The following is a 10,786-nucleotide window of genomic DNA, read 5'->3' as shown; positions in this document are numbered from 1 at the left end:
AGAGGCCTTACCATGGAAGAGGGCTGCCAGGGTTAGTTCAGCCTAACTTTACAAAGGTCAACTGTCAATTTTTCGTCAAGAAAACTGTACGTCTGTATAGTAACTTCACTATACTTTTATAAATATAGTACTGTTACAGTAATGGCATTACTGTATAGAACAACAACATGTAATTGTCACAGTTTTATGTAATTTTTTAATAGGAAAATATTGACAGCATACTGTTGTCCTCTCAGAATTAACAGGAGACAACCTGGTGGTGGTCGCCCACGTGTGTTTTGACTGACCAGCAGGAGTTAGCTGTGGTGGAAATGGTCAGGGGCAAGGAATGACATACGGCTGTCTCTGAAATCAAGAAGCTATTGAGAACAAGCAATGATACCTTTGCCAATGTGCCGTCAATTAACCTTCCAACTATTGCCCGCCCTTTTAAAGAAGCACCAGGTTTCTATGAAACAACAATTTTTTACTTGGTGCCTTGGAGACAAACAATGCCCGGATGAGTGAAACAACTGCATTCAGAATATGTTCAGGTACAACACTAAATTGGTTGTACTGTATGGTACATGCAATTTACAGTGCTGACTAACAATGTCAACTATTATTTATAAAAGAGCTAACCAAAATTATTAATTATTTTAGAGGGTGATGTGAGTTGGGTGCTGCTGTGAATCATCACAGGTATATGGGCAATCTGGCAAAAAACAGATGCCATGGACATAACCTTATTGGCCAAAGGGCAACCATCCAAGGTGCCTGGACAACGTGGGGCAAACATCTCAATGTGTGCCAGCTATATCTGAAGATAGGCTGTAGACCCAGTTTCTAGGATCATACAAAAACTGAACACCTGATAGCTTTTCTAAATGAGCTTGAGCAGGCCTTTTAGGGTGAAGATGTCATCTATGTTATCGTGTGGGACAATGTCAGTTTCCACCATGCAGAGCTGGTTCAGGAATGGTTTCAGGCACATCCTCGGTTCATGACCTTCTACCTTCCCCCATACTCTCCTTTGTTAAACCCGATTGAGGAATTCTTCTCTACATGGAGGTGGAAGGTATATGATCACGGTCCCCATAAGCATGTCACTCTTCTTTAAGCCATGGATGAAGCTTGTGGTGATATAAACTGCAAAGCAATGTCAAGCCTGCATTCGTCATGCCAGAAGGGTTTTCCCGTGGTGCCTGAACAAAGACGACATTCACTGTGATGTTGATGAGAATTTATGGCCCAATGTTGAAGGTGCCTGAACATTAAAGGGGTGCTATTATGCTTTTTTACTTTTTCAACTTTAGTTAGTCTGTAATGTTGCTGTTTGAGCATAAAAAAAGATCTGCAAAGTTACAAAGCTCAAAGTCCAGCTCAAAAGGAGATAATCACTTTTCAAAAACTACAACAAACGACTCGTTTGGACTACAACAGATATTTTTTCACGGGATTTGTGATATCACAAAGATCAATGAATGGGACGAGACCTGGTAGAGTTGCATTAGAGAATGCAACGAGTGTCATCACTATGTCGGAGACACGCTAGTGTTCCCAAAACAGACAAGCTTAGAGTGGTTACAATCATCCGGGTTTAAATCGCGGTCAAATTTATTTGATTTTGACGCAATATTTACACTGAAGCCCACTACAGACGAGCATGATAAGGGGCATGACATTTCCCGACCAGGCGCCAATTGCTGTCAATCACAACCAGTGTTGGGGAAATTTACTTTTAAAAGTAATGCCTTACAATATTGCGTTACTCCCTAAAAAAGTAACTAAATACGTTACTTAGTTACTTTTTATGGATTATGTTTTTTAAATATGAGCAGGGCTTGATTGTTTTTAATATAAGAAGTTCTATTTATAGCAAATGTAAAAGCCCTTTCACACCAAAAAGTGTAATGAATAAACCTCAGGCTGAAGGAAAAGTAAATTCACGTCTGTACAGTAGAACACAGGAGAAGAAGGTTCAACACTCTTCAGCAATAAAAAAAAACAATGAAGCACAATTGTTAGTTTATCTAAAGTCATTTTTGATTATTAGTATGGTTGAACTGGATCATTAAAGGTCAGCAGCAAAGACACTGTTAATAAAATGGGAATAGATACATTTGTGTTATTTAATATATTTAGTTATTGCAGGTTTGCGTCATATTTTGAGTTTGCATTTCACTGTTTTGATTAATTTTGATGAATACTAAATCTGTTTTGTTTTTTGTTTTTTTTTGTGAGTAGGATGAATTAATGCACATTCACATTTAGTCTAGAACTACAGTAACATCATGTTCACACAGCGCACACAACGCCTCCATACTACCGATTTCTCCCAATATGGGAACAGGAGGCTTGTCAGTCAAAAAATGGGAATACAAAGTAATTGGCGTTACTTTTTTGAAAAAGTAACTCAGATATTTTCTTGTAAATTAAAAAGTAATGCGTTACTTTACTAGTTACTTGAAAAAAGTAATCTGATTACGTAACTCGCGTTACTTGTAATGCATTACCCCCAACACTGATCACAACACACACTGGCCCAGCTAACCAATCACAACACAGACTGGTGCTGTTTACCAATCACAGCACATTTCGTATTTCAGAAGATGGGCCTTCATTTGATGCAGGAACTATTCCAGCCGTTCATGCCAGACTGGGTATGACAGCCTGTTCTAGTACACCCCCAAAACAAAATCAAGACCTTGTAAAAGAGCATAATAGGACCCCTTTAAAGGGGTCATATGATGTGATTTCAAGTTTTTCTTTCTCTTTGGAGTGTTACAAGCTCTTGGTGCATAAAGAAGATCTGTAAAGTTGCAAAGGGTAAAGTCTCAAACCCAAAGAGATATTCTTAATAAAAGTTAAGAGTCAACCACACCCCCCTAAAACGGCTCATTCTAACATGCCCCCACATGTCTATGTCACGATGTGGGAAAATTTGCATAACACCGCCCAAATGTTCATGCAGAGAAAGAAGGTGTAACTTTGATTCTTGCCGTTGCCGCCAGTGCCATGTCGTGGAGACGCTGTTTCTTTGTGAAGAGAAAATAGTTTGTTTGGATTTCCAAAATAGGACACAACTAGAAATCAGTGGTTAAGGTGTATTTACAACACTTTTTCAGAACAGTTCAACCCAAATATTTAGTGTGCAGCACATTTTATGGATGACTTTTTCCTGATCCTGGGAGAGGAGACTACAATGCTGGCTGTTCTGACTCAGTCCGTAAGTACGTTTACACATGTAAAGGATTTGCCACTGATGATTCAAACACGAGTTTTGAGCAGTGTAGAGATGCTGTTTTTTATTCCAGTCCTCGCGCCCCCCTTGTTCTGCACATTTTGTATGTTTCTCTTATCGCTTCAGACGTTTGTTCTATTTTTAAGTAAGTGAAATGATAAGTGTGATTCTCTGTGTTGCCTTGTTTGCATAACACGGCCCAAATTTTCAACGAGTTTCACTGGTAATGTTAGTGCAAATGTGTTGGTTTTATTCGTTCTCTTTTTAATTGTATTTATGTATTTACTTAAACTTGTCTCTAAATCATGCATATAATGAGAGTTGAAAGGCCAGAGATTTTTATTTATAAAATGGTATGTTCCAATATGGGAAGAGCGGGAAAAAGGTGTATTTAAGATGGCCGCCACTAGAAGTTGGGGGTGAACAGATAGAGAGCTTGGACATGATTGTGGTGCTGTGTAGCAAGGGAAACTCCAGCCTCAATGTTGTAGAGGGGAGTTGGTACTGTTTTTAGTACTTGCAGTTCTAGTTTTAGACAGTTTTGATTACAATCTTTGTTTTCAGCTCTTATACCTATTTATTTGCCTATTTTGCACACCTGCTTAAATAAACAACCCTTTGGACCCCAGCTTCGCTAGTGATCCTCCTTGTGACTGCTCGGGTCGTTATCACACAGGATATTCTGCCATGATTCCACTTCGAAGCGAATGTATATGTTCCATTCAAAGTGCAAAAAACTCGTTTGTAATGAGTTTTATTGTTGTCTCGTCTTGCCAGTGTTCTGACTGCGACACACATCAAAGTATGACAAGGGGTGTAACATTTCCATCACACGCATGAGGCATTCGACCAATCACAAAGCACTGGATAGCAGGCCAATCAGTGCACACCTCGCTTTTCAGACCGATGAGCTTTGTAAAAAACACTGCGTTTCAGAAAGGCGGGGCTTTTTTTTTTTTAAATATAGCTTTTGTAAGTTTGTATGAACGTAAGTGTAACATTTGCTGTGATGGCTGTGTATACAGTTTTACACTACAGTAACATTTATTCAGCACCGAGGTTGATTTGAAACCTGTACCTTGTATTGTTTGCTATTGAATGAACTGATTTTTAAAAGTACTAAGTTGAAAAAAAAGATCTTACTGTTGTGTGTTTTGGTGATTAAACAATATTCTCAATACATATCACAATGATCTTGTGTTGTGAAACGATTATGTGGAATGAAAATATGTGCAACTACAATAAAATCATGAGATCAGGTTTTGAGAGAATGACTAGTGGTGTTACAAGTGTGATCAGTTTAAGAGTTTTGAAAATGTTCACCTTATGAAAATAAGAATGAAACCAATAATAATAATAAAAAAACTGTAGTGCAGTAAAGAAAGTGTATTATTTAGTTAAAATATTCATATTGTCACTTGAGAAGCATCACTCTTGCTTTCAAATCTCATTCCATCTTTTTAATATATGAATTAAATCAATAAAAAAAAACTGTAGTGCAGTAAACTGATTTTATTTAGGTAAAGAAATGTCACTCACCACAGCCTTCCTCATCCGTACCATTCAGACAGTCATTGTCACCATCACACCTCCATCTCATAGGTACACATGTTTTTTGTTTGTCTCCACAGCTGAACTCTGTGGATCTGCACATCTTGTCTGAAATTAAGACAAAAACAAACTGAGAATTAGTCTATCTATCTATCTATCTATCTATCTATCTATCTATCTATCTATCTATCTATTTGGTGTGCACCTAAAGGTGTCAAAATGTCTGTCTTTATTTCTTAAGTGAACATTGACTGGTTTGAAAAGTATTAGAATGCTATTCAGTATATTAGTGTCACACTACGCGCTACTGAGGAACACGGAGTCGAATCAAATCGAGAGAGTCTTTTTTAATCCAACACAGGGGTAAATCCAACATGGAAAACAGGAGGAAGACACACGTACTGACTTGAAGACCCGACAAAACTAAACTGAAAGGACATGGGTTATAAAGACAGGCTATCGAGGGACTAAGGAGACACACCTAGGAACTAAGGAGACACACCTGGGAACTAATCAACAATCACAGGAGACAGAAACTGGGTCACAGAGAACATGGGGAATGGAACACATGAGGGCAAAACACAACAATGAGTGCAGGGGTATGACATTACTCCCCCTTCCCGGAAGGTGTGACCTCGCACCGTAGAAACAACAGAGGGAGGCATGGGTGGGAACTTGGGAGGAGGTTCCGGTGGAGGACGGACTCCCGGGAGGGGGCCAGCTGACAGAGACCACGGAGGGAGGAGCCAGGGAGGAGACGATAGAGGGAGTAGCCAGGGAGGAGACAGGAGGGACCTGGAGCAGGAGGTGCTCAGCAGGACCCAGGCCACAGCCATAACAGCCCAAGGTGGAGCCGACGGTGGGAGGAGGAATGGCCGCCGACTTCAGGGGGCCAACCCACTGTGGCGGAGCAGGTGGAGGAGGAGCCCGAGGCGGAGACAGAGAGCCGAAGAGCCAGGGTGATGGGGAGGATCCGGAGGTCCTAGGTGGAACTGATGGCGCCAGCGACTGATGCGGCAAAGTGTATAAGGAATGCAGTAGTGGAGCCAGAGCGACAGAGGACTGAGGTGGAGCCAAGGGGATGAAGGAGCCTGATGGAGCCAGAGGGACGGAGGGACGAGGCAAAGCCAGAGGAGTGGAGTCCTGAGGTGCAGGATGGTCGACGCCAAAGGGACGAGGGATCCAGGCAGCGCTTGTGGACTGCTGGGCCACAACGGAGAGGAGGGAGCTAGGAGCCATGGTGGAGCCGACAGGTCAACAGACCGAGGCAGAGTCCAGGCCTCAGAGGCAGGAGGCGGAGGTGAGGGAGACTCAGAGCATGGCGATGCTGGAGGATGGCAGTCCCGCGGAGCTCGCACCGCAATGATGGTGGCCTGAGGGCAAGCAGAGGGGAGGGCAGGCATTTTCGAGGAGTGGCCACAGGAGGGCACATTCTAGGAGCTGGCACTAGAGTCCAGGCCTCAGAGGCAGGAGGCGGAGGTGAGGGAGACTCAGAGCATGGCGACACATTCTAGGAGCAGGCACTGGAGCGAGCTCTGTGGCTGGAGCCCATCCTGGGCTTAACCAGGGATCAGGAGCCCATCCTGGGCTTAACTCGGGAACTGGAGCCCATCCTGGGCTTAACTCGGGAACTGGAGCGAGCTCTGTGGTTGGATTAAATCGTGAAAAGGAGCCCATCCTGGGCTTAACTCGGGAACAGGAGCCCATCCTGGGCTTAACTCAGGGACAGGCACTGGAGAATTGGAACCCCCCTCAGGGCTGGACGAGGAAACCAAGGAAGAAGGAGGGCTGGACGGGACCAGCGGAGACGTCGGAGAGAGGAGAGGGGCTAGTTCAACCTGCAGTTCAGATTCACAGTTTATAAGATACTACTTATTTTGGAACTTTTAGCACTCCATAGTCTGCTCAGCCGCAATGCAGGGGGCGGAGCACCACTCCGCCATCACACTGTCCGCGGCTCTCTCCCTTGCGGTGGGCACTGTAGCCGGCTCTCGCACCTGGTCTGACGGGTTGGGCTCTGGCTCTCCGTCATCGGTGGGCTCGGGCATGCGCTCCGCACATCGTGGGGATGGTGGGCTGAGCTCTGTGTCCGGAGTGGACCTGGCGAGATCCTCCATCGGGCAGATGGTGAGATGTGACCCGTTTCTCGCCAGAGTCCACTCCACGAATGCGGCAAATTCCTCCCGAGGACCATCTTCGGACGACAACGCTGTGCACTTGGAGTTCAAGCTGGCATTATAGAAAGAGCAGATCGCGTCATCCGGGTAGCTGGTGACATTAGCTAGCAGAAGGAACAGTCTGGTATGGTCCTCGAGAGAACATCCTTCCTACTCCAGCAGGAGGAGGAGGAATTTCGGGGCGAAGGAGGGGATCCATGGACACAACACTATGGCAAAAAGGACTGAGGAAAACCAGAAAACAAACGGAGGGGATACACGCAATTTAAACTTTTTTGGTTGGGTCTTCTGTCACGAGAATAATCGAGAGAGTCTTTATTAATACAATACAGAGGTAAATCCAATATGGAACACAGGAGAAAGACACACGTACTGACTTGTAGACCCGACATGGGTTATAAAGACAGGCTAACGAGAGACTAAGGAGACACACCTGGGAACTACGGAGACACACCTGGGAACTAATCAAAAATCACGGGAGACAGAAACTGGGTCACAGAGAACATGGGGAATGGAACACATGAGGGGTAAACACAACATAATGAGTCCAGGGGTGTGACAATTAGATCTGTGCTTTCCATGACAGCATCCTGTAGCTATCAACCTACTGCAGTCTGTCATTAATGTTAAGCAAAGAACAAAAGAAACGGAGAGAATTATTCACTGCTCTTTACTGAGGGTTGTTCATAACTTTGTTATGAATCGATTTATATTTAATTTATATGGTGAAGTCAGTGTTTTATTTTTATATTTGATTACTTTAATAAATTTCTGTGTAGGCTATTATGGACTAAATTCTTTATTTTATTTGAATATTTTTTCTATTGTATATGTCCTATTGTTTCCAATTTTCTTTCTTTTTTGTATTATTGGCTGGTTTAGCTCACTGTTTTTATTGACAGTGAAACTGCTCTGAAAGAACAGGTTAAAAGGGTTGCGAAGCATTTTAGGATTTTTATAAACACACAGACAGGTGCCCCCTGACGAAGTTTTGCTTAGGCCCCCCAAAGTCTAGGATTGGCACTGCAGTGCACCAAAGACAGTGCTGTTTGAAACTGTCCCTGATCCTACCGTCACAAACATGCAACCAATCCCGTCAATTTGCGGGATGGAGATTTTCATATCATTAATAAAAAGCATTTCTAGCTAAGGATGTTGATTTTTACACTGAAGCTGTCTGAAGTGGTGAACAGGTTTGTGTAACATTAATAACACATTATTAGCGGTTTGATAAAATAATCAAGCCAAAGACTAATGATATATCTTTGTGTTTTATTTGTAAAACGTTGTTAGCGAATTTCAAAATCAAATCTTCATATCATGTACATCATGTTTAAATGTTTATTAAAAATAATTTAAAGTGGATGATATTTCATTAATATTCATTTGTACACGCCAGTTATATTCTGCTGTTTTGTTAAATACTAAATCTTGAATTATATATATATATATATATTATTAACCTTAAACCACATAAACACATTGCATTACACCAAATACACAAAATAATGATCTTTTTAGCAACATCATATGACCCCTTTAAAAAAAAAATCAAGATAATGTATTACAGGGAGAGTTCACCCCAAAATGTCAATTCTGTCATAATTTACTCTCACTCATGTCAGTCTAAACATGCATTACATTTTGCATGCAGAAATAACTTTCAGTAACAATGTAAAACTGAAAGAAACTAAGAAACACCATCAACATATTTTCATATAATTATAATTTGTTTATAAGAGGGTCTGAACCACTTGCCACAGGTATCACCAGAGCGCTTCCCAAATCATCTCCATTAAAAAACAAAACCATGAGGGAGTTTGCAGAAAACACATTGTTTGTTGGAAAAAATGTATCTCCCAGAAAGCTCTTGCTAGTACATGTTAGTTAACTAACTTGGTGAATTAAGACTTGTGGTTGTAAGACTGTAATGATGAGCTTTACCTTCATTCCTTCGCCGTTTGGTTCTGGCTTGTTATTGCCGCTGCTTCACCTTGAGTGACAGATGATATCAAGAGAGAGGAGAATGTTACATGGTAACTCTGCCAAGCCTTGTGTTTTTAAATTATTCAAATTATAATTACTATAATCTATCTATCTGCCTATTTATACACACACACACAAACACACTACATTTGTGAGTGATAAAATTGTCAAGAAAAAGTGGCATTTGTGAGATATAAAAGTCAATTTCTGAGATATAAATCCATACAGAGTTCATAAAGACTCTTTTTTTTAAGTGCATCATCAAATTTATTTATTTTTCTGAGATCCTTTTATAATATGAGTTGAAAAAATATGCATAAATAATAAACAATTAAATATTTTAATGGCCATTTTTGTTATATTGTCTTACAGTTCTTTTTAATTGCTTTGGTGCAATTTTCACAAACAAAAACTCTTAGTAATTTATATATCACAACAGATCATAAAAAGTGCACTTTTTTCAAACATTTCAGCATGTCTTCAATTAATTATTTTCACCTGATGATCACAATTAGATACCATATAAGTAGAACTGTGTGTGAGACTTTGCAGTGTTCAAACATGGAGCAGGATAGACTTGTAGACAGAGGAAACCTGCATCGAAGAGGTGGTGGTGCTCCTCAACAGAGAGGTGGACGTGGACCAAGAGAAAGAGGTAATGGTTCTCCTCAACGGAGAGGTGGACGTGGAGCAATAGAAAGAGTTGGTGGTGCTCTTCAACAGAGAGGTGGACGTGGAGCAAGAGAAAGAGGTGGTGGTGCTCCTCAACAGAGAGGTGGACGTGGACCAAGAGAAAGAGGTTATGGTGCTCCTTAACAGAAAGGTGGACGTGGAGCAAGAGAAAGAGGTGGTGGTGTTTCTCAACAGTGAGGTGGACGTGGACCAAGAGAAAGAGGTGTGGTGGTGCTCCTCAACAGAGAGGGGGACGTTTCACCTGATGATCACAATTAGATACCACTCAACAGAGAGGTGGACGTGGACCAAGAGAAAGAGGTGGTGGTGCTCCTCAACAGAGAGGTGAACGCAGACCAAGACAAAGAGGTGGTGGTGCTCCTCAACAGAGAGGTGGATGTGGACCAAAAGAAAAAGGTGGTGGTGCTCCTCAACAGAGAGGTGGACGTGGACCAAGAGAATGAGGTGGTGGTGCTCCTCAACAGAGAGGTGGATGTGGACCAATTGCTCCTCAACAGGGAGGTGGACGTGGACCAAGAGAAAGAGGTGCTGGTGCTCCTCAACAGAGAGGTGGACGTGGACCAAGAGAAAGAGGTGGTAGTGCTCCTCAACAGAGAGGTGGACATGGACCAAGAGAAAGAGGTGGTGGTGCTCCTCAACAGAGAGGTGGACTCGGACCAAGAGAAAGAGGTGGTGGTGCTCCTCAACAGGGAGGTGGACGTGGACCAAAAGAAAGAGGTGGTGGTGCTCCTCAACAGGGAGGTGGACGTGGACCAAAAGAAAGAGGTGGTAGTGCTCCTCAACAGAGAGGTGGACATGGACCAAGAGAAAGAGGTGGTAGTGCTCCTCAACAGAGAGGTGGACGTGGACCAAAAGAAAGAGGTGGTGGTGCTCCTCAACAGGGAGGTGGACGTGGACCAAGAGAAAGAGGTGGTGGTGCTCCTCAACAGAGAGGTGGACGTGGACCAAGAGAAAGAGGTGGTGGTGCTCCTCAACAGAGAGGTGGACATGCATCAAGAGAAAGAGGTGGTGGTAATCCTCAACAGAGAAGTGAGAGACAAAGACAAGACAAAGAGGTGGTCTTCAGAGAAATGTAGGCAGAAGACAGCTCACCATCATCTCTAATGAAGTCCGGGCCATCATTGCTGACCATGTGGTTAACAGAGGCCTTACCATG

The 10,786-nt window shown here is 42.6% G+C and overlaps 1 protein-coding gene across 1 annotated transcript; it reads left to right on the top strand.

Moving 5' to 3' along the window:
• Positions 1 to 8,968: 8,968 nt before the first annotated feature.
• Positions 8,969 to 10,131, top strand: LOC122146380 (protein argonaute 1B-like). The gene is made up of 2 exons (XM_042764680.1): positions 8,969 to 9,712; positions 9,907 to 10,131. The coding sequence occupies exons 1-2, from the start codon at positions 9,412 to 9,414 to the stop codon at positions 10,071 to 10,073; spliced, it is 468 nt and encodes a 155-aa protein (XP_042620614.1). The 5' UTR covers positions 8,969 to 9,411; the 3' UTR covers positions 10,074 to 10,131.
• The last annotated feature ends 655 nt before the right edge of the window (positions 10,132 to 10,786 follow it).

The sequence above is a fragment of the Cyprinus carpio genome, chromosome A10, assembly GCF_018340385.1.
Source record: "Cyprinus carpio isolate SPL01 chromosome A10, ASM1834038v1, whole genome shotgun sequence".
In the NCBI taxonomy this organism is placed as follows: Eukaryota; Metazoa; Chordata; class Actinopteri; order Cypriniformes; family Cyprinidae; genus Cyprinus; species Cyprinus carpio.
Note: the sequence above shows the minus strand (reverse complement) of the source record. Positions and strands in the feature narration are given on the sequence as shown.

What these genes read in the sequence shown, in the direction of transcription:
- LOC122146380 (XM_042764680.1), top strand. Translation starts at nt 9,412, where the DNA reads ATGTCTTCAATTAATTATTTTCACCTGATGATCACAATTAGATACCAT. An exon ending in TGGTGCTCCTCAACAGAGAG is followed by an intron (nt 9,713 to 9,906) that starts GTGGACGTGGAC and finishes CTCAACAGAGAG; the next exon opens with GTGGACGTGGACCAAGAGAA.